General features: G+C 45.6%; 2 protein-coding genes across 3 annotated transcripts; both read right to left on the reverse strand.

The window, feature by feature from the left end:
- Window positions 1-122: 122 nt before the first annotated feature.
- On the reverse strand, window positions 123-3,244 carry cunh7orf25 (chromosome unknown C7orf25 homolog). Of its 2 annotated transcripts, none has more exons than XM_069685304.1 (2): window positions 3,017-3,244; window positions 123-1,478 (listed from the first exon to the last, which is right to left on the reverse strand). In XM_069685304.1, the coding sequence occupies exon 2, from the start codon at window positions 1,463-1,465 to the stop codon at window positions 200-202; it is 1,266 nt and encodes a 421-aa protein (XP_069541405.1). In that variant the 5' UTR covers window positions 1,466-1,478; window positions 3,017-3,244; the 3' UTR covers window positions 123-199. The 2 variants fall into 2 exon arrangements, with proteins under 2 accessions (XP_069541405.1, XP_069541406.1); XM_069685305.1 differs by having other exon boundaries at window positions 3,153-3,230.
- A 4,090-nt stretch (window positions 3,245-7,334) lies between these two features.
- dnajc1 (DnaJ (Hsp40) homolog, subfamily C, member 1) lies at window positions 7,335-19,138 on the reverse strand. The gene is made up of 12 exons (XM_069685458.1): window positions 18,918-19,138; window positions 18,151-18,252; window positions 17,972-18,018; window positions 16,922-17,087; window positions 16,730-16,827; window positions 16,561-16,654; window positions 16,276-16,360; window positions 15,872-16,029; window positions 15,658-15,777; window positions 11,992-12,040; window positions 8,522-8,925; window positions 7,335-7,742 (listed from the first exon to the last, which is right to left on the reverse strand). Exons 1-12 carry the CDS (start codon window positions 19,074-19,076, stop codon window positions 7,674-7,676), a joined length of 1,551 nt encoding a protein of 516 aa, XP_069541559.1. The 5' UTR covers window positions 19,077-19,138; the 3' UTR covers window positions 7,335-7,673.
- Window positions 19,139-24,258: the final 5,120 nt, after the last annotated feature.

Raw genomic sequence — 24,258 nt, forward strand, 5'->3', positions numbered from 1 at the left:
ACAGCAGCCAACTGATCATTCACACAGAAATCCAAAATGGCCGAGCGTGTGTCTGCGGGATGCTGCACCATGTGACCTCCTGTAACAAATGAGAGGCGAGCAGGGAGAGAACAATCAGCTGATCATATTTACATCAAACTTTATTATTTTACAACGTTTACCGAACCCTCCCATCAGTCCCTCACAGGAAGTCTCTGGTTCAGATGGGCGTAGCCCTCCACTCTTTGCCCTCGGTCAGAGCTCTGGGTTGGTGAATGAACACGCTGTATCGTACGCCCTGATTGGCTGCTGCTCTGACGAAGCGGCTGTTTGCCGTCATGGTAACGGCTCTCAGCCAGTCTCCGGTGCCGAAAATCATGAGCGAGCGGCGGTTGACTTTGGCGCTGAGTGTGAGGCGCTGCGTCCGCTCCGACGGGCGGTCATCCACCACATGCAAGCGAGTGAGTAGCTTCTGAGCGCGCTCCTTCTCGCCTGGCCCCCCCAGCGTTTCCAGGATATCCTGGAAGTCGTGGACAGCGGCGCGGCAGGCGAACAGCTCCTTCCCCTCCATGAAGGCATCGAGCTGAGGCAGCACCTGCAGGCGGCGCTCCTGAGCCGCCTGCTCCGTCAGCACCACCTCCCTGAAGGAGAAGTGACAGCGGCCATGACTCAGTGACGACACGTACGTGATGAGTGTGGTGATGTCGAGGTTCACGCGCCGACACTCCTCCACCTGCACCTGAGCCGGGAACGCCAGACTGGCCACCACAGCGCCACATTCCACCCGGGTCAGCTCAGACTCCTCCTCCTCCGCCTCCTCATCCTCCTCCGCCTCCGCCTCATCCTCCTCCTCCGCCTCCGCCCCCTCGTTATCTACTGCCAGGTCCACATCTTCGTCCTCGGTCACAGCGTTGACGGCGACAATGTCCCCGCGCACGGACACGCCCATGCCCTTGAGGTGCTGGGCCATGGGGCAGGAGACCCCGTTGTAGAAGGCAAAGACGACTGTGGGGTGTCGGTACTGCAGCGGCTGCTGCCGGCTGGCCTGCAGGAAGTCCTCCGCCTGCCTGATAATGCTCTTGTCTCCGTACTGGCCCCGCCCCTGCCAGATGTTGTGCAGCGCCTCTGCCTTCCTGCCCACCGCCTTCACCCAGGTGTGTCCGCCATTCGCCACCACGTCCACCACCAGCGTCTGGCGGTGGCCAGTGGCGTCCTGATAGGTGAAGACATGCAGCAGGGCAACTATGCCCTCCAGACTCTCAGCTGACTCCACAATGGCCGTCAGGTGAGTCAGGTTGGTGCTGTGCAGGTGAGACTCTTTCACCTGCAGCTGCCCCGCCTCCACCCTCCGCAGGAAGCGCAGCTCCGCCCGTAGTTTACCGCACAGCTTCTGGTGACCCTCCACCCCCCGACATAGGTGCTCTGCCCGCTGCAGCAACACCTGAGCCGCACTGATCCTCTGCTGCAACGCCACCTGCAGGGACATGATTGCATCACACCTGAGAGATAGACAGACAGAGAGACAGATACAGGTCAATACCTGGACATGACCTTATTTACTTCCTGTTAATAAGTAAAATAAACAGGCCTGTAGAGGGCGCTGAGTGAACTTCACCTGAAACAGGTTTCATGGAAACAAATACTTTCTGGTTTTCTGTCTCAGCCTGAGCGCTCGAGAACCAGGACACAGGTGCTCCTGTCTCTCTGACAGACTGTCTTCCTGTCTGTCAGTCTGTCTGTATATTCCTGTCTCTCTCTCTTCCTTCTCTTGTGATAACTGAATCTGGAGTGTGTTTTCTGTGTGTGTGTGAGTTTCCCTCGTGGGCCACCATACTTGTGAAGGATTTCTGCTTTCAGTAAAGAATCCTCTGATGAAGTCAGAGATAACCGGAGATCAGTGACATCATTAATCCTGACATTAAACCTGTTTGCTCCCTTTCGTTCTGATGCTGAAAGGCTGATCAGCTGATCAGCGTGTTTATGACATCATAGATATAGAATGATTGATCGGTGACTCACCGGCTGTGTTCAATGATTAAGTCAAACAAATGAAACTAAAAAGAAAAACATAAAATCAAATCTTGATCAGCTGAATTTTTCATTTTTCCTCAATTTTTGATTGTTGACACACTGAACACACGCATTCTGTTATTATTTTAATTCATCCAATTCCCCATTTGAGCATGCTCAAGTTTATTTAGACCTCCTCTTGTTACAATCTCAAAGGGCTTTACAGACCCACAGGTCATTATTACAAATGTTATGGGATGTTAAAATAGGCTATCACATGTGATAACAAGTTTTATGTTCCTCAGTTTTAATTACAGCCCCTCAGAAAACGTGAAGCAAAAGTATAAGCTGAGGTGGGAAGCTGATTCCACAAGTTATTTAGGGGTAAATATTCCAGTAGATCTAACAAAACTGTTTTGGCTCAACGTCCTTCCCCTGAATAAAAAGATTGGGGAGGATATAAGGAGATGGGATCTCATATCTTTTCTTAACTTAACTCAACTAATTAACTAATCTTCAAAATGGTTATTTTGCCCAGATTGTTGTATCTCTTCCAGTCCCTTCCACTAGATCTGTCGGACCTGTCGGTCGGATTGTTGGTGCAATCCAGACTACTACGCTAGATCGAAGGAGATTGAGGTGGCTTTTCTGTAAATCTATCGACTATCGGATCCGCTTGATTGATAACTTAAGAACATGTGTACAGGACGCCTCTCTCTCACCTGTGATTACGCGAAACAGTGAATCTCTCTACTAAATCCCGTGACAACACCTGAGACTGAATGTTACTTAACATGCGTTCATGAAACACAGAGATGTGAAAAAACCCAACGTTGGTTAGCTGATGTTTGACCTTCTGTCTGGTTCTGATGCAGCAGTTTCACTAAAGAGTGTAAAACTGGAGTCTGGTGTGACAGTGACCTGCCTGCTCTTTACACGGAGTTATTTTTAGCCACATACAGACGTAACATTAATGTTATAACTCTAACGTCAGCTCGTTAGCATGCTAGCTCTGATGCTAACTTACTCCCAACTGTGAAATACGACGTCAGACAGCTAGATCACTGGAGCCAGTCTGAAGTGTACCATGTTGTTCTTCCGGTCTTTGAAAGAAACGCCGAAACTCTGAAAACGTTCAGAAAACAGGCGTGACGTTGACTTACGACAGCAGTGACGCGTGAATTTTAATCCGCAGCTTCGTCTCCAGATATAAGCAAACTGTGCAGCTAATGCTAATGCTAACTGACAGCGTCAATTTCTTCTTCTGCTCCGCTGGCGATAGGAACAACAAAGTTCTTCTTCTGCTCCTGTGACGGCAGCTGACACACATTACATTACCGCCCCCTGTTTGTTTTTCAATCTTTAGTTCCTCCGTCATGATCTGCTGCTGTGATTAGGTGATAAACAGACGATAAATATAATTTTTATATAATATATGAACTGATATATAATTTGATTTTATGCAGTTGAATAATAGTTCTTTATTTTTAATCTGCACGTCGGTGTTCACTTCCTGTTTCCTGTCTTTTGCTGTGTTCGACGCAAAATGTGCAGTATGCCAAAAATACCCGGATGTCGTACTGATTCGGAAAAAATCTCCAGTAAGCATCAGACCAGTCCTATTATGACAGACCACAAAGTAGTGAAACTGAGACAAAATCTCAACACATATTCAAACAATAGAAGGAATGTGGGTTATTGGAAATTTAATAACACACTCCTAAAAAGTGAGCAGCTGATATCAGACATCAATCTCCTCATTCAAAGGTTTTGGAATATGGCTGTAGTAAGTAATGAATATGGAAAGAATTGGGAAATGTTAAAATGTGTAAATAGAAAGCTGGCCATTTCATATGGCAAAAAAACTGCATTTGAAAATAAATCCAGAAATGAAAAAAGAATAAAATATATCTCTGATTTAACGGTGGATCATAATGCAATCAGTGAGAGCAATGCTTTCACATACATGTTTGTTATACATGTTACAAAATTGTTTTTAATTATGACAGTGCAAAGTTTGCTGTCTGAAGGGTACAATCCATGGACACTTTTAACACCCTTTTCTCTTTCTGTAGGCTGAAAATCCACCAGCAGCCATGTACTAACGCCTTGGCAGCACTGTTCCCATCCTACAGCTGTACTTTGATGGAGAACAAGACCTGCTGCAGGACTACCGTGGCAGCCGTGACTCCTGGGAGGCCTTGATGCGGTGTCTGCCGCCTGAGAGGAGGCCTGGTGTGTGGGTGCCATTGACGGATGTCACATACGCTGTAGGAGCCAGATGCAATGTTATGGGGAAGCAGGGTGAATTTGTATTTTTTGTTGTTACAGTAGGTGGCGCTGTGGTCATTCAGGCCACAGCAATAAAGATAGTGGGAAATCTGTTGCCGTCAGGTGTTGCGTGACGCCGGAAGGGCAAACGTTTTTTGACCGCTAAGGCACAAGATTGGAATCTAAAATGTTTGGATGAAGGGACTCACATTATTCTTGTGCAAAGAATAAACCTTGGTTGATGGAACAATCAATGGTGTGGACTCGTTCCTGAACCTAACACAGTAAGGAAATTTGGACAATTAAGCGCGTCAGATAAGTCGCTCCTGGGTCAAACCCCTCAGTAGCTTGTACTAGACTAAGCTCCTAGAACATGCGCATTAAGACCCCTTCCGGACCCAGTGGCCAGGACTACATAAACCATACGCTCTTCCTATCCATACATTTGCAGGTGGTATGTGATGGGAAGGGCCGGTTCTTCCACACCTTTGTGGGATATCCTGGGTCTGTGCATGACACCCATGTTTTGAAGCACAGCAGTATTTACAGTGAGACTCTGTACCCTCCTCCAGGGTATTTCATTGTGGGTGATGGTGGCTACCCTTGCATTAGCCAGCCTATGGCCATCGTCTCCCCGTATTGGGAGCCACTGCAGGGGAGGGTACAGAGCTGCTTTAACCAACACCATGCCAAAGCCCGCAACATAATCGAGTGGGCCTTAAGCATGATGAAGGTGCGATGGAGGTGCGATGGAGGTGCTTGCTGTTTAAGGTCCTGGAGGTGGGTCATGCTTTTGTTCCCTGGGTCATCACTGCTTTATGTGTCCTACACAACATTTGTGTCACTGCAGGAGACGTCATGGAGCCCAATGAAGATGTTGAGGACATTGAAATGCCTCCACCCCATCCACTGAGGGGGGAACAAAGTGGACATGGACAACGACACAGACTGGCGGACCAACTCTCGGCTCCTGACCATAACCCTGTGGAGTTGAATGAGCATGATTATTTGTGAGATGGTTAATTTGTGGCTAGTTATTATTTTCCTTAGAATGTTATGTTTCATGTTTTGACAGAAAAGGCACGTGAGCACTGGCCACATGCCCAAGTTGATTAAGACCTTGTCTTGTTACAATCTCAAAGGGCTTTACAGACCCACAGGTCATTATTACAAATGTTATGGGATGTTAAAATAGGCTATCACATGTGATAACAAGTTTTAGGTACGCTAGATGGAAGGAGATTGAGGTGGCTACAACAGAGGAATTTCCAATACAAGCTTCAACTGGGGATAAGCAGTTGATGAATAAATTAACTGATTTGGGAAACCCACGGATTTGTGTCTTACGTTGAGGAGGTAATAGCTCAGAATCATTTAGAAGAGGCTGTAAAAGTCTTGGGGTGGTAGGGTTAGGTTAGAACCAGACTTTGTGCTTGAAAGCTGGGATGCAACGTTTAACGGGTGGGCAGCTCAAGGATTAACATCTGCAGTAAACATCTGAAGAGGCAGTTTGGTTTGAATAATGAGGATTTTTACAGATTATTATTATATATTATTATATTAATATTATGATAACTATTCGAGGTTGAGACTGAAAAACCTGAAATTGTCAATGTGCTGATTTAGTGTTTCAGTACGACCTCGATCACCTCTGATGTGTGTGTTTTTGTCATGTCACAGCTTTTCATAAAGATCATTAAACATGTTTTTTTGTCTGGACTTGAATGTCAAAGAAGGCTGCATGCGGTTGTCCTCCTTGGTGGCTTCCTCCTCCAAAAACTGAAGGAGCTGGGAGCTCCTGTTTCTAAATCGTCATCAGTCGTCATTATTTTCATTTGCAGACTACACAATAGGCAAGTCCTATGACAACATGAAATACGGCAAATTAGTGCTATATGCACAAGAAGGTCCTTGTTGATATAATTTGACGTTAGCAGTTGTTTGCACTTGTAATTATGTCACGATTATAGCAGTTGAATTGGGTGTAGGCTACATGCAACGAAACAATAGTATCAAGGTGAAATGGTGAAAAGAAATGCGGTTAGAACAGCGCCTTACCACGAGCTAACAAACGCTGAAGAGCACAAGGTCATGGTCACATCATGTCTTTTTTTTAATTAGTGCGTTTGTTTAACTCATCATGTGTGCAAGTTTGAAACACTTAAATTACACGCACAATGTAGACTACTTACTGCCCACAGTGTCATTAAACCAGGACAGGAAGGAGCCATTTTTAAGGGCAGAAATGTGTCACAAAAACTAAACTTGAATCATGTGTATTTGATTTTATATTGTTTAACTTAAATTAAAAACTGAATCTGAATAGTTTGAAATTGAATCGATTGTGGAGTTCCCCTCCCCCGAGCGCACCGTTTTGTCAAACAAGCACATGAACTAAATGTTTTATTTTCATGTGACCACCCAGGGCTGCTTATTAATAACTCATACAACTCATGAATACAATAGCAACACATACATTTGTGTCGCCCTGCTCCCGCCGTGGTTTGTATATTCCAGCTGTGTTTCACGCCTCTTTTTACGTCACGGTGCTGAAAAGACTTTCGCAAAGGATACACCGGTGCATCCTTGCTCATAGCTCCTCCGGCAAGACTCCTCGATCCTCGAGATGCATTTTATTGATTGAGACATCCGTCAAGATGGCGTGCTGAGATCGATTTCTGGGTCACAGGCAGGAGAAGCGAGGAGCGAGGAGACACAAAATAGAGAAATGAGAAAGGCCTTCAGTCTTCAGGTGTCCACGTCAAGCTTAGGGGGGCTGAGGTCAGGTGACGGTCTGAAGTGCTCCTGTCCAATGTCAGATCTGTGGTGAGTTTGGATCCACAGAGTCTCACCTGATCCCCTCACACACACACACACACACACACACACACACACACACACACACACACACACACACACACACACACACACACACACACACACACACACACACACACACACACACACACACACACACACACACACACCTCCTCCCAATAATTAAATAACTCACTGTATCTATTCCTCTGGAATCTCACCTGTCACAGGTACGTCTGACACAATGACAAACAAACTGCAGAGATAATAAATACTTTTTATTGATCAGTTGAACAGACGTTGAGTGACAGCATGCTGAATGGAGCTAAGGCACATGAAGCTGTGAGGTCAGAGGTCAGGTGGCTTCAGACTTGTCACCTGCTTCCTTTGACACCAGTTATAAAAACGCACCTGAGCAGGTGAGACGCCATGTCACACTTAAAAACAAAAATACCAACTGTAATTCAGTCCAATCAGGAGGCAGCTCACCTGGAAATAAAAATAAAACACAGCTGACAGGTCACCTGGCCGTTTACCTGTCACACGATTCACCTGTCAGGGGGTCAGAGGTCACAGTCAGGGGTCAGGACGCTTTATCAGCTTTTGGCCTGTTTCCTCTTCTGAACAAGCTCGGCCAACATCTTGTAGCGAATCATACACTCCTCCTGAAGAACACAACCATCAAGATCAGTTTAAGCTTTCTGGACAGTCGAGGCGACGGCTTCGTTCACTGTGTCAGGGTTCGTACTGTGACTGTATATAAAGATGGACGACACGTCTCCATCTGCTCTCATTGTATGAAATCGAGGCCAAAATGCCCCCCTGATAGGCTCTGCCAACTTGTGATGGTGACGTCATTTGGAGCCAGAGTCTGCGCCATAGAGATTGGCGGGTGGAGCCACCGTAGCCACTTCTGCTAACCAAAACACACACTTAACTTACCGATAAAAACTTCAAAGATCCGTCACGCCGGCGTGTTTAACAGCAGAACAGCTTCTTGTGTCGGTCTGAAGCAGATATTCAAGCTTATGGAAAGTTCACTGACTGTAGCGTTATTGTTAGTCACGTCTCCTCTCGCCGTTCCTCCTCTACTCTGCTACTCGGGAACAGAACGCTGCAGGAGCCCCATTTGTCCACAAAGCTGTCAATCATGAGGCCACACCCCCTTTTTTATAGCATCAAATAACTAATTAGAAATAAACTTGTGAGAAAATTGAACACTTAATGACCATGTTTGAGAAAAATGTATTTGATGTGTATTTTGATTTTATAGTTTTATTCATGTCCCATCTGTTAACATGGAGGAGGCGGGCTTTATGAGCTATACTGCAGCCAGTCAGCAGGGGGCGATAGAGAGGGTTTGGCTTCACTTTAGGGAGCTGTAACGTCGGCCATCTTTTTATACAGTCTGTGGGTTTTACTGATATCAGTGTGGAAACCTTACCTTGGTCTTTCCAGGGACCACTTTGGCGATGCGGTCCCAGCGTTCTGCGGTTCCTCTGGGGAACTGTTGCAGAGCAAGTTCCAGTAGTTTCTGTTGGTTCTGAGTCCAGACTGCGGGATCTGCCTTTTCCTTGTTCTCCTGAGTCCCCGCCTCCTCCTCCTCCACCACCGCTGGGTCGAAATCTCTCTGCCGACGACCTCTGACCTTTGTCTCCCCTCCATCTGTTGCCGCTGATTTCCTGTTCCTCCTTCTGACCGCCAATGCCTCTTCCTCCTCCTCTTCCTCCTCCTGCTCCTGCTCCTGCCCACAGGCCCCACCCTCTCGCTGAGTTATCACAATGTCAGCAACAGGAAGTGACCTCCCAGGGAGAAGAGGTCCTTTCAGCTCCGAAAGCTTTACCAGACCTGAAACAGATACCGCCATGGTTTATTAGACCTCACATCAGACCTATTTAACCTCACAAGAACATGACAGTGACAGTAGAATCTTACAGTGGAACCTGAAAGTGGCAGTGGAACCTGACAGTGACACTAGAACCTGACAGTGACACTAGAACCTGATGGAACCTCACTAGAACCTGACAGAATCTCACAAGAACCTGACAGTGACACTAGAAACTGACAGTGACAGCAGAACCTCACTAGAACCAGACATTGACAGTAGAACCTGACAGTGACCCTAGAAACTGATGGAACCTCACTAGTCCCTGACAGAATCTCACAAGAACCTGACAGTGACACTAGAACCTGATGGAACCTCACTAGAACCTGACAGAATCTCACAAGAACCTGACAGTGACACTAGAAACTGACAGTGACAGCAGAACCTCACTAGAACCAGACATTGACAGTAGAACCTGACAGTGACCCTAGAAACTGATGGAACCTCACTAGTCCCTGACAGAATCTCACAAGAACCTGACAGTGACACTAGAACCTGACAGTGACAGCAGAACCTCACTAGAACCAGACATTGACAGTAGAACCTGACAGTGACAGTAGAACCTGACAGTGACCCTAGAGCCTGACAGTGACAGTACAACCTGGCAGTGGAACCTGACAGTAACAGTAGAACTTGACAGTGACACTAGAACCTGACAGTGACAGTAGAGCCTGACAGTGACCCTAGAGCCTGACAGTGACAGTAGAACCTGACAGTGGAACCTGACAGTAACAGTAGAACCTGACAGTGAAAGTAGAACCTGACAGTGACCCTAGAGCCTGAAAGTGACACTAGAACCTGACAGTGACTCTAGAACCTGACAGTGGAATCTGACACTGACACTAGAACCTGACAGTGACACTAGAACCTCACTAGAACCTGGCAGTGACAGTAGAACCTCCCTAGAGCCTGACAGTGACAGGAGAACCTGACAGTGACACTAGAGCCTGACAGTGACCCTAGAGCCTGACAGTGAACGTAGAACCTGACAGTGACAGTAGAATCTGACAGTGGAACCTGACAGTGACAGAAGAACCTGACAGGGACCCTAGAGCCTGACAGTGAAAGTAGAACCTGATAGTGACAGTAGTAGCTGACAGTGACCCTAGAGCCTGACAGTGACACTAGAATCTGACAGTGGAACCTGACAGTAACAGTAGAACCTGACAGTGACACTAGAATCTGACAGTGGAACCTGACAGTGACCCTAGAACCTGACAGTGACCCTAGAGCCTGACAGTGACACTAGAACCTGATAGTGGAACCTGACAGTGACACTAGAACCTGACAGTGACACTAGAATCTGACAGTGACCCTAGAGCCTGAAAGTGACACTAGAACCTGACAGTGGAATCTGACACTGACACTAGAACCTGACAGTGACACTAGAACCTCACTAGAACCTGGCAGTGACAGTAGAACCTCCCTAGAGCCTGACAGTGACAGGAGAACCTAACAGTGACACTAGAGCCTGACAGTGACCCTAGAGCCTGACAATGAACGTAGAACCTGACAGTGACAGTAGAATCTGACAGTGGAACCTGACAGTGACACTAGAGCCTGACAGTGACCCTAGAGCCTGACAATGAACGTAGAACCTGACAGTGACAGTAGAATCTGACAGTGGAACCTGACAGTGACAGAAGAACCTGACAGGGACCCTAGAGCCTGACAGTGAAAGTAGAACCTGATAGTGACAGTAGTAGCTGACAGTGACCCTAGAGCCTGACAGTGACACTAGAATCTGACAGTGACCCTAGAGCCTGACAGTGACCCTAAAATCTGACAGTGGAACCTGACAGTAACAGTAGAACCTGACAGTGACACTAGAATCTGACAGTGGAACCTGACAGTGACAGTAGAACCTGACAGTGGAACCTGACAGTGACACTAGAACCTGACAGTGACACTAGAATCTGACAGTGGAACCTGACAGTGACCCTAGAGCCTGACAGTGATTCTAGAACCTGACAGTGACCCTAGAGCCTGACAGTGACTCTAGAACCTGACAGTGACACTATAATCTGACAGTGGAACCTGACAGTGACAGAAGAACCTGACAGTGACCCTAGAGCCTGACAGTGACAGTAGAACCTGACAGTGACCCTAGAGCCTGACAGTGACACTAGAACCTGACAGTGACAGCAAAACCTCACTAGAGCCTGACAGTGACAGTAGAACCTCACAGTGACCCTAGAGCCTGACAGTGACAGTAGAACCTGACAGTTGAACCTGACAGTAACAGTAGAACCTGACAGTGACACTAGAATCTGACAGTGACAGAAGAACCTGACAGTGACCCTAGAGCCTGACAGTGACCCTAGAGCCTGACAGTGGAACCTGACAGTGACACTAGAACCTGACAGTGACCCTAGAACCTCACTAGAACCTGGCAGTGACAGTAGAACCTCCCTAGAGCCTGACAGTGAAAGTAGAACCTGACAGTGACAGTAGAATCTGACAGTGGAACCTGACAGTGACAGAAGAACCTGACAGGGACCCTAGAGCCTGACAGTGACCCTAGAGCCTGACAGTGGAACCTGACAGTGACACTAGAACCTGACAGTGACCCTAGAGCCTGACAGTGACACTAGAATCTGACAGTGGAACCTGACAGTAACAGTAGAACCTGACAGTGACACTAGAACCTGACAGTGACAGTAGAACCTGACAGTGACACTGGAGCCTGGCAGTGACAGAAGAACCTGACAGTGACCCTAGAGCCTGACAGTGACAGATGAACCTGACAGTAACAGTAGAACCTGACAGTGACCCTAGAGCCTGACAGTGACAGTAGAATCTGACAGTGGAACCTGACAGTAACAGTAGAACCTGACAGTGACACTAGAACCTGACAGTAACAGTAGAACCTGACAGTGACACTAGAACCTGACAGTGACAGAAGAACCTGACAGTGACCCTAGAACCTGACACTGACAGTAGAAACTCACTAGAGCCTGACATTGACAGTAGTACCTGACACTGACAGTGGAACCTGACACTGACAATAGAGCCTCAGTAGTGTTTACCTGAGGCGTGGCTCACGTTGTCCTTCACCTGCTTGACTTTAGTCGTCACCTGTGGAGACAACAGTCATGTTTTCACAATGTCATTTAACGTTCATGAACTGAACAGAAAAAAGTTTTAAGGCCAGTTCAGATCAATGATTCATAACGAGACAAAATGGTTTAAGAATGTTGCAGAGAAAATTGCAGCAGAGTGAAGTGGTTAGATGCAGAGCATCTGAAGCCGTTGCCTGGAGTTGCAAAAGATTTGACTAGGGGATCGACCGATTAATCAGGACGATTAATGCCTTTTTGACATATTCGGCATTGGCCGATGTCTGCACTCACGAGGCCGATTAGACAAAATATGTCCGCATACACAGGCAGCCTCATCAGTGTGGCTGCTGTGGAACGATGTTAGCGCGCCCCCATGTGTCAATTTTGCTGTTCTACAGGCAGACATCAGCGGTTGCTGTGAAACAGTACTGTAGGGTGTTGTAACAACGTCACCTGAGAGAAATGACCTGAGAATGTTTACTGTCTTCATAATTACATTGGTTACGGTGTTTTAATTCCAAAATGCATAAAATGGGTGTGAATTGTAACGGTAGCAAGCGTAGTGAGTTTGTTGCTTCATAACTAATTTAACTTAATCAATGTTCGCATTATTTAACTACATCATCATAAACTTTCAACCGTGTAGCTGCTCCAAAAGATGAAAGGTTGTTTTGCTGCCTTTTCATCTTCACTAGCTAATGTTAGCGAGCTGCAGACTGGAGAAAAACAGTTTAATTTACTCAAATGCTGCCTGCAGCTACCGGAAACTTTTAAAGTGGAGTGTTTTCTTGCATGTGTTACTTTTCCAGCCTTGGTCCTCCGACCGTAGTTCAGAGACCGCTAGTTTCTTTGGGCTAATTCAATTGGCTTTAGTTTGGCTCGTCAGTTAGCTGCTAACTAGCCTCTGCAGTCAGGGCAAACTCTGCTTTTAAGAATGGTCGGGAGATGTCGTGGTAACATTCCATAAAAGCAGTGCTTTATTCACTCGGTGCAGCAAATACAACACACGGCCCTTTTTACAACCTCTTTACTTGAACCTGAGCTTATCTGGATACTTCCTGCTGACTACTGTAACTTAACAACCCATGAAGCATGCGCGTCACCGAGTCTGCTGCAGGTACTCTCACTTCCCATCAACGTCACATGCATATGTCACCCATAAGACCACCGTTCTTAAAGGGGAAGGCTCCGCTGGTAACACATAACTCGATAGCTGTGTCCCAATCCACGGGCTGCAGCCTTCGAAGGAGGGGGTCCACGGAGGATGCTCCATTCATAGCCTGCATAGACCGTTAAAGCTGAACTGAAATGAGATGGTCTGGTTTATTCTTGCGCCACCAAACGCCGCTCCTGTCACCTGGCAACAGGTAGCTAGCGGGCTAACTAGCTAGCATAACTAACGATGCGTAAGTTAACCTATTACTTATTTATTATTTATTTAAAGATAATTTAACTTTCGTTTTCTTAAATATGTCTAATACTGGCTATTCGATCGAGTTGAAACCAAAAACGTTTACATTTTTAAGCGTATTCCTTGGCCGTTTAAAAGTCCGCCATTTTGGCAGAGGCAGGAAAAACCCATATTGGTCGACCACTAGATTTGACTTGTCACATCTCCAAATGCAGTTTTAGAACGAAATGATGTAGCTATTTCACTTCAGCCAATCAGGAAACAGCATAAAATAGGCATAGGCACTCTGTCTCTGGTGCTGCAGTAGCTGAAGACGGCTCCAGATCCTCTCTTTCCTAACTCTTTCTTTGCTGTTTATTAATCAACGTTACAGCTAACACTGCGAGCATGTCACTGTCACCGATAACAGAAATCCAGCTAGTTAATTCATGTAACCTCAGCCTAATACTAACATTATAGTATTAACTAACGTTACAGTATTAACCAATGACTGTATATAAAGATGGACAACGCGTCTCCATCCGCTCTCATTGTACAAAATTGGTGCCAAAATAGCCCCTGTGACAGGCGCTGCCATCTTGTGTTGGTGACGTCATTTGGAGCCAGAGTCTGCGCAGTAGAGGTCAGAGGATGGCGCCGCCGTAGCCACTTCCGCTAACCCAAACACACACTTAACTTACCAAAAACAGCAAGGATCCCGCACGGCGGCGTGTTTAACAGCAAAACAGCTTCTTGTGTTGGTCTGAGGTTAAAGTTCACAGGTATGGAAACTTCAATGACTGTAGTGATTGTTTTAGTTACGTCTCCTCTCGCCGTTCGTCCTCCACTCTGCTACTCGGGAACTGATCGGCTGCAGGAGCCGTATTGGTCAACAGAGCTGTCAATCATCATTTTGACAGCATCAAATAACTGATTAAAAATAAACTTGTCAGTAAACTGAACACTGTGACATAAATCAGCATGATAAGAACTAACTATAATGACAGAAACCATGTTTGAGAAAAATGTATTTTGATTTTATAGTTTGACTCATGTCCCATCTGTTAACATGGAGGAGGCGGGCTTTATGAGCTATACTGCAGGCAGGCAGCAGGGGGCGACAGAGAGGGTTTGGCTTCACTTTTAGGGAGCTGTCATGTCGTCCATCTTTTTCGACAGTCACTGTTGTTAACGCAGAAGTAGTGGGGTATGTCAGTGCGTTGTTGCTATGGAGACAGTCCGCTGTGTCTGTGCTCGTTGCTTTGATGAGAACGGCCCAGTTTTAGAACGTTTACTATCAGATGTCAATGGATTCTTTTGGCAGTCCCATTCAGTCTCTTTGCGAATCATTGATCGATTTGCCTTGAGAATTTAGTTTCAATAGTTTTTTGTGTGAAAGTTTCTGTAAAATGTTCACGCTAATATTTTGTATAATGTTTTTGTGAACCAACTAAAGCAAAAGTCACACAGCAGCGTTTCCGCTGTTAGCACCGCGCATTACCATCCTCAGAGAGCGATTATCGAAGGCTGTGATGTTGAGTTATAACTGCAGTGTCTTTTTTTCTGCTAATTACAGTTTAGCGCAGGTCCTTGATCTGTTTTTAGATTATTTGGGGTGTATAATTGTCATTATAACTACATTGGTTTAGCTCAGTTGGTAGAGCAGACACCCCTTGTACAAAGGCTACAGTCCTTGACACACCGATCGCAGGTTCGACTCCCAGTCTGCCCATCTTTTTGCTGCATGTCATCCCCCACTCTCTCCTGCTCACACTTCTCTTCTCTCTTCAGCTGTCCTGTCTATAAGGCAAAAGACCTCAAAATAATCTTAACCTTTACAATGTTATAGTTTCATGCAGCAGACGCTTTTGTCCAAAGCGACGTACATCTGAGAGTTAATACAACAACAGCAACGATCGAGACAGGAGGGAACGAAGTCAGTGAGAGCCAACAATCAGCTTCAGGTGTGATGGGACACAGGTGCTGACAGGCAGAGCACAGGGCGTCAACAACATCAACAAGGTCAATATAGTCATCATCATCATGAATATCCTAATCAACATCCTCAATGTCGTCATCATCAATAGCCTTGTCATTAAGGTCAGAGGTGTTGATAAAGAGCTGGGTCTTTAGCTTCTTCTTGCCCCATTAACAAAGTCTACATTGTATTTCTGATCCATCATTCTTCCTCTCTCCGGTGTAATTCTAACCAAACTGGTTTCAAAACCTTTCACACAGCTTACGTCAGTGACTGATCGCCCCAGTTCTTGAGCAATCTTCTCCCAGCGACCCGGAGTTCCTCCAGGGAATTTAACCATCAACCTGCTGAGGAGGCTGAGCTCATCCTCCGTCCAGTCTGTAGCCTGAGGACATAAACACAGAGACCATGACATCATCCAGGTGGCCATCTCACCTGTCCAGTCTGCAGCCTGATGATCTATCTGATCAATAACAGACCTTCTTCTTTCCTGCTCGGCGCTCCTGCAGCCAGTCGTCCATCTGGTCCTCGATCTCCTCGATGGACGTGGTCTGATCGTAACTCAGAAAGTTCTCTGATGACGGCTCGTACACAGGAAACTCCACCTTCGGCTTCTTCACCTTCAGCCTCTTCTCTCCTGAACAGGAAGATACTTTGCCAGGTAAGGAAGCTTAGGCAGGAAGTCAAATCCAACATGGTCAGCTGACTGAGCTCTGCATAAGCTGCCAAATAAAAGTGTTAAAACAATGTGATGTTTTAAAAGTGTCCTTGTTAATGGTTCTAAAACCTCTGTCCTTGAACTGAGTGATTATTTGTCTATGTGTTTATAGACAGAAACAGAAACTACAGCCATCTGGTAGAACAGGATGTAGGAAGTTCTTACTGGGGACCACTTCCTGTTGAGCTTCAGCTTCTTCTCTCTGCTGCTGCTTCATCTGCTGGTAGTCCTCATAGTACTGCTTCACCTCCTGAAACACAGACAGGACAGAGACCAGTGAACTAATGATCAGAGTCAGGTCACAGCATGTCGGCTCATCTGCTCTGTAGCCTTTGAGCGGCATCCTGCACACCCAGCTGCTGGAGTCGCACCACAGCTGCTTGTCAGCTTCACAGACTGCAGCCACTGAGGACCCCAACAACACTGCACGTAAACAAACAGGTAGCGTACCTGGACGGTTTGGGGCAGGTTTTTGATGGACAGGTAAAGCCAGATGCTCAGCTTCAAAGGGAGGATGTCCTGCCAGTGAGGCTTGTCCTGAACTCTGAAACAACAAACAAAATTAAAAAGAATCAAAACAAACAAGAAAACAGGAAATGGGGTGATGTCATAGCTGTACCTGTCGGTCCGGTCCTGACTGATACACCTGACGTCCTCTGCAGTTCTGGAGCTCAGCTTTTTCTTCTTCTCTTTCTTCTTCTTACTCAACAGCTCGTCCTGAAAACATGGAGGAAACATGCACAGATCACATGATCAGGTCAGGTCGAATGAGATTTAAGAATGACTGCCGTGCTCTGATTGGCTGTCTCACCAGCTGCTTCTCCAGGTAAATGGACCAGATTACAGCATAGTGTCCGACAGTGAGGATGAGGAAGAGGAGGAACGCCAACTCAGCGTTACTCATTTTCCTCACTCGTCTGTAGTAGAAGACCGGCTGCCGCCAATCAGGAAGCCCGTTCACTAAGATGTCATCATACCTACACACACACACACACACACACACACACACACACACACACACACACACACACACACACACACACACACACACACACACACACACACACACACACAGGTTATATTCTCAGAGTAGGAGGCAGCCTGAAGATTTTCATATGTCAGTGAAAGACTTGCAGAGGCAGAGGGACTAGTTGCAGAGGTACAGGGACGAGTTGCAGAGGTACAGGGACGTGTTGCAGAGGTACAGGGACGAGTTGCAGAGGTACAGGGACGAGTTGCAGAGGCAGAGGGACTAGTTGCAGAGGTACAGGGACGTGTTGCAGAGGCAGAGGGACTAGTTGCAGAGGTACAGGGACTAGTTGCAGAGGTACAGGGACGTGTTGCAGAGGTACAGGGACGAGTTGCAGAGGCAGAGGGACTAGTTGCAGAGGTACAGGGACGTGTTGCAGAGGCAGAGGGACTAGTTGCAGAGGTACAGGGACTAGTTGCAGAGGTACAGGGACGTGTTGCAGAGGCAGAGGGACTAGTTGCAGAGGTACAGGGACGAGTTGCAGAGGTAGAGGGACTAGTTGCAGAGGTACAGGGACGTGTTGCAGAGGTACAGGGACTAGTTGCAGAGGTACAGGGACGAGTTGCAGAGGTAGAGGGACTAGTTGCAGAGGTACAGGGACGAGTTGCAGAGGTAGAGGGACTAGTTGCAGAGGTACAGGGACGTGTTGCAGAGGCAGAGGGACTAGTTGCAGAGGTACAGGGACGAGTTGCAGAGGTACAGGGACGAGTTGCAGAGGCAGAGGGACTAGTTGCAGAGGTACAGGGACGTGTTGCAGAGGCAGAGGGACTACTTGCAGAGGTACAGGGACGAGTTGCAGAGGTACAGGGACGAGTCACAGGTGAGTCTTACCTGCGTCGTCTCTCATCGTCCTTCAGGACTTCATAAATGGCAACCAACTGAAAATCAGGCACACAGTGAGACATATGATCATGTTTGTTTCATGTCTTTAAAGATAATCCGGACACACACACACACACACACACACGATGTAAGGTGTGTGCGTGTTTGTTTGTGTGTAGGTGTCTCACCTGTCTGAACTGATTTTCAGCATCTTCATCTTTGTTTTTGTCGGGATGCAGAGAGAGAGACAGCCGACGATACGCCTTCTTTATCTCTGCTGCTGACGCATCCTGAGAGAGAGACAGGCAGGCAGACAGAGAGATGGCAGACAGACAGGTCAGGTCATGTCATGCTGAAACTATGGTTTTGTTGTTGAATAAAGTTTTATCATCTCGCTCTCAAAGCTTGGGTCAATCACATGTTCAGATCGTCTGACTGATCCTAAGCCGTCCTCAAAGCCCATCCTGATGCATGCTGGGAATCGACAAGAGACTAAACCATTCAATCTGAGAGCTCGCTGTCAGTCTGAAACTTCCTGTTAACTCCTCCTGAAGGTTATTAAAGACAACAGGAACCAGCTTACCTGGACTGGAGGTGAGAAGCTGCCAGAGGTGTAAACCCAGAGCAGAAGGAGAGCTCACCTGTCTGACCTCTGAACTCTGAGTGTTTATCAGGAGCACTGACAGTCTATGACTGTGTCCACGCTAACATCAGAATTACAATTAGCTGCTGTTAGCCTCAGCTTGCGGTTAGCATTAGCAGGTTAACACAACTGAACCCCTCAGAGCCAGCTGGGATCATATTAGCTTCAGCTGCTAACAAGCTTAGACCCTGTGTGTGCGTGGCACTCAGCTGTTAGCATTAACTCCCAGCTAGCATTAGTTATGATTAGCACCCAGCTCGCGGCTGCTGTGCTGTGCTGTTACCATGGAGACAGTTAGCAGTTAGCACGGACCTGGTCCAGAGACAGGAACTGGTAGAAGGTCTGCGGGATCTCCTCCACCAGGTCCAGCAGCTCCAGATCCGCGTCCCAGGCGGACAGAGGGTGGGCCGCAGAGAGCAGCAGGGCCAAGGAGACCAGCACGGACCCGCACGGACCCGCACGGACCCGCATCACTGACAAATCCCGACAACTACGGACACTATACTCCGACAGAGACTGGGGTCTGCTGTGGTTCATCAGCCAGCTCAGCGACAACTGACCCGGAAATACTGACGCACATCCGGGTCACAGGCTTCTTCTTCTTTGGGTTAGGCAAACAAGACGCACCAGCGACGTATTGCTGCCCTCTACTGTTTATTATTCAAGTCTTTGTCAGTTGCTTCAGCATTCCCACTCTAGATATCCTGTTCTTTATTTTTCCTTTTTCTTATTTTTCTTCTTTAGTAAATTTTTTGGACCGCTACTACTTCTGCATACTATCTGCATGTACTATCAAACTGTTCCGCTTCTTCAGCACATTTGTGCTTCTACTTTTCACATTTCTACTCTTTATACTTTTTTAAAATATTCAGCTTTAATGCAATTTTTTTGAACAATGCAAACCGACGGGAAAAATCTTTCAACTTCGCTTCAGCTCATCCAACTTTGAAATGCTACTGCTTCAGCATACTTTCACTCACACTTCATTTTTGCTTTAAAATGTTCACACGTCTTTCAGCTATTCCTCTTTGATTCAGCTTTTTGATATCTTTTACAGTTTTTGAATAATTCAGCTCGAAGTAACATGATGTTTTCTGCTGTTTTCAGATTTTATAATGGGTGTGTATTGCGCCGGCTAGAGTGTGTGATTGCAACGTTACTGTGCATTCACACCAAATGCGAAGCGAATATTCGCCTCGGGTTTAGACCCTACCCTCAGAGTGTAGAGCAGGTTAAACACAACTAAACATTTTGCTCCCAAGCCCACAATTTTCACTCCACATTCATAATTTATACATCATGTAGGTAAATGTAGGCAAACTTGTGCTGGTACTGTTAGCTGGGTTATTAAGCAAAATGATTTACATTTCTGCCACAAGAAGCTTAAAAGCAACATGAACTTCACAACTGCCTCCATCTGCTCCAATGTTACATTCTGGCAGCAAAGTTCTGAACACACAAGATGTGAACATTCTGTTCTATCACCATTTCTAGCATTTATGACATGAACATTACATGTGTGTGTTCAGCAGACTCTCAGCTTTCTACTGATGTGCTCATTGGGATGATACTAGGGCTTGGCCCCACAGCAGAAAATTCTGAGCTAAAATCTCCAGGAAATCAACTGTGTCACCCAGGAGTCACACAGAAGTTTCATCACCGTGGAAACCTTTGATCACCCACACAGCTGTATGACACACATTATTGTCTCTCTCTCTCTGTTTGAGCTTCATCTTTCACGCCTTCTGCTTCTTCACCTTTTTAATCTTTTCATCAAGTTTCTGCAGTTTATTTCACATTTCTGCACTTTCAGCAGTGTTTTGCAATTGCATTTCAGCCTTCAGCTTTCAGCATTCTCAAACATTTTCTGTAAGGAAATGCAATTTTTCTAGTATTTTCTTATATAACCCAATGCTGTGCAGGTAGTCCTGGTTGAGTAGAGCTGAAGCTGCTCCCAGCTCCCTGAGCAGTTTCTTCCTTTGAAGAGAGTGATTCTTGCACTGGATGAGGATGTGTCTCACTGTTTCAATGCATCCACATTCACATTTACCTTCAGGGTGGTTCCCCATCAGAGCCAGCCCACTCCTCAGCCCACAGTGCCCCAGCTTCAACCTGGATATAACAACTGAATCGCTCCTTTTACAGTTAAACGTTCATTTTCCTTTTCCCACTGTGCTCTGTATTGCAAAATAAAACCTCCCTTTCCTTTCGTTTTCCAATGAGCTTTGCCACATTTGTTTTGCTGACTTATTTATGACTTCAGTATATTCTGACAATCCATTCCGTAAAGTGATTTCTATTCTTTCCTCATGTGTTGCCTTTTTTGCTAATTCATCTGCCATCTCATTACCCTCCACACCCATATGTGCTGGAACCCAAAGAAAATCCACCTCACACCCTGCTCTCTGAATTCTGTACAAAATCTGGAAGATTTCTGAGAGTGAATCAGTTCTACATTTGGATTTGATTTCTTTTAGAGTTGTTAATACTGCTGCTGAATCGCTGCATATGACTGAATGCCCTTGTTTGTTATCCTCAACCCACTTAAGTGCCCATTGTACTGCCATCATGTCTTCTGTGAAAACTGACACGTGATCTGGAATCCTGCAACGCTTTTTAAATCCTTATTCAGGTATGAAAACACCAAATGCCACTTTCCCACTCTCTGGGTCCTTTGACCCATCAGTGTATATGTGTAAATGAATTCCCCATTCTTGGTGCAGGCGGGCATTTACTTCCTTCACTTTGTCCCCTGACATCTTTCTCTGGTTAGTATTCAGTTTGTGCAGTGATCTGGGATCAGCCATGATGGAACCACTGGCCAGCAGCACACATGAAAGTAGATAACACTAATTATAACTTCACGTAAATTTACGTTTACATTTTAACGTTTGTTTTAGCCTGGTTCCTGATGGCATCTCTCCCATTTCTATTAATAATGCTGATATTGGGCTTGTCCTGAAATGCCCCACTACAAACTCTAAGGGCTTTTGCTTGCACTGTATCAAGTTTACTGATCACTGTTGGGGTTGCTGATCCATAGGCAATACACCCATAATCAATAGCTGATTGTAACATCGCTCTGTATATCATCAATAGCGATTATCTATCAGCCCCCCGATCGGATCCTGCCACACACCTAAGAACATTTATTATTTTCTCACACTTCAAAGAAACCTTCTCAATGTGAGTTTTCCAAGTCATTCTTTCATCCAACCACATTCCAAGAATTTGAAGGTTTTTACTTTTTCGAGATTCTTACTGTATAATTGCAGATTCTGTGCTGGCAAGTCCTTTTTGTATCCAAATACCATGTATTTTGTTTTATCCATAGACACTTTAAAGCCCCAATCATTGACCCACTCAGTTACTTTCTCCAGAGCTCCATGAATTTGGCCAAAAACAGCATCCAGATGGCCCCATCGTCTGCAAACAGTGAAAAACGACATTCTTTTCCTACTCTACTAAACCATTGACTAAAAGGGAAGACCCAGCTCTTTGTGAACGCCTCTGACATTAATGACGAGGCTATTATGATGACATTGAGGATGTTGATTAGGATATTCATGATGATGATGATGATGACTATATTGACCTTGTTGACCTTGTTGACGCCCTGTGCTCTGCCTGTCAGCACCTGTGTCCAATCACACCTGAAGCTGTTTGTTGGCTCTTACTGACTCCGCCCCCTCCTGTCTCGATCGTTGCTTGTGTCGTATTAACTCTCAGATGTAGGTCGCTTTGGACAAAAGCGTCTGCTACGTGAAACTGTAACGCTGTAACATTGTAACTTTGTAACTTTGTAACATTGTAACATAACTTTGTAACATTGTAGCAATGTAACATTGTAACATAACATTGTAACATTGTAACATAACTTTGTAACATTGTAACATAACATTGTAACATTGTAACAGTGTAACCTAACTTTGTAACATTGTAACATTGTAACTTAACTTTGTAACATGTTACAAAGGACAGGCCTGATCACACTTCTTGAGGGGTTCCATTCTCCACCTCAGATAACTCACTCCCAATCCTCACCTGAATGTCCTATTACATAAAAAATTCTTGATCCAGTTAAACATTGTTCCTTGGACTCCGGCAGCATGAAGTGCAATGAGTAACCCCTCCTTCCACAGTATATCATATGCTTTTTCAATATCCAGAAATACTGCCACTACTGCTTCCCAATGGCTTTCTTTATATCAATGTCTAAACTTAGGATAGCATGTATTGTTGAGCGCCCCTGCCTCAATCAACTCTGATGTGACACAAAATCACTTTCCTCCAGCTTCTCCACAAGTGTATCTGTTATCATGCGTTCCATATTTTGCATAGTACAGCGGTCAGGGCAATGGGTCTGTAGGAACTAGGATTATCTGGCTGCTTTCCAGGTTTCACAGTTGGAATTATTACAGGATGTTAGACACTCACTCTACCACACGTTATTAATTAGGATGAGAAATTTATAGCTCTGTTTAACTCTTCTAATGTGAAGGACACATCAATAGCATCAGAATGATCACAGTTAATTTGTAGTTTATTTTGTTGTTTTCCTAATATTTCACATCTCCTCCTGCTTACATTGTTGGAGATGTGGACTTTTTGAAATTGTTTAACCAACATATTTGCTTTTTCTTTATTATTTACATCCTCAATACCACCACAGTGAAGGACAGGGGTTGCTGCCTGCTGAAAGAAGGAGTCCTAGCCTAGGAGTGATTTAGGAACACTCTCAGAGCAACTCTGAGCAAGGAAGGGACAGAACCTATTATCTTAGTGAGGAGGTGTGGTTGACCCTGTTGCTAGGTATGACACATTCTTTCAGAAGCTGTGATTGGTTGAAAAAAAAAATCTTTCTTAGTGATGATGGACATTGTGTAATTATGAACACCATTTTATGTACTGAACATCTCTGTTGAATAAATTGTAAGCCACTCTTTAAAGTATAAATCCTACAGAATGTTTGAAACACATGCTCATCTCCACATGCAGTTATATTCACCTGATCACTTTTATTTACCTGCTGCTCATTTTAGTACTTAATCTCACTGATATTAATGAGGGAAAATGGCTCATCTTCGCAATTTGTGTGGCCGCTGGCCAGCCTACATAAAGCTTATAAGAAGCTGCGTTTGCTGCATTTATCAAGAAGAAGCAGAAAACCCAGCTGGATGGAGGGACGGTGTTTACTTTATCCCAAGTAGTTGATGAATAAAAAACATTTGAGGACATAAATTCAGCCCCAGTTTTACAGCTCAAACCAAGAGGCAGGCATGGGGAGATGTAGCGCAGCAGATAAATACATCTTTCCCTCTGGTTGTGCGCACTAGTGAGGAGTGTGAAAGCAGTGGTAGGCTCTGTGTTAAAGTCTCACGTGAGAGGGGAGACTGCAGCACCCAAACAGTCTGTAAGCACAGGTGAGATAGCTTACCTCTTACCTGTAACTGCTGTCAAAGTTAACTTAGCTGCAGAATTAAAATATGCCCGTGCAATAACACGGATGTGCGTCCCATACCCAACCCGCTGTACCCATGCCTATTCCCTTTAATTGTGATCACTCTGCTGATTGACGGTTGCGACAGACCAAAGTCATCACTGCTGCACTTTGCATTTTTCCATTTCTGGAAATATCGCGTTGTGGTAGAGA

This window comes from Semicossyphus pulcher, unplaced genomic scaffold (assembly GCF_022749685.1).
Source record: "Semicossyphus pulcher isolate SPU_LCO1_2020_fin unplaced genomic scaffold, fSemPul1.0.p SCAF_7, whole genome shotgun sequence".
Lineage (NCBI taxonomy): Eukaryota > Metazoa > Chordata > Actinopteri > Labriformes > Labridae > Semicossyphus > Semicossyphus pulcher.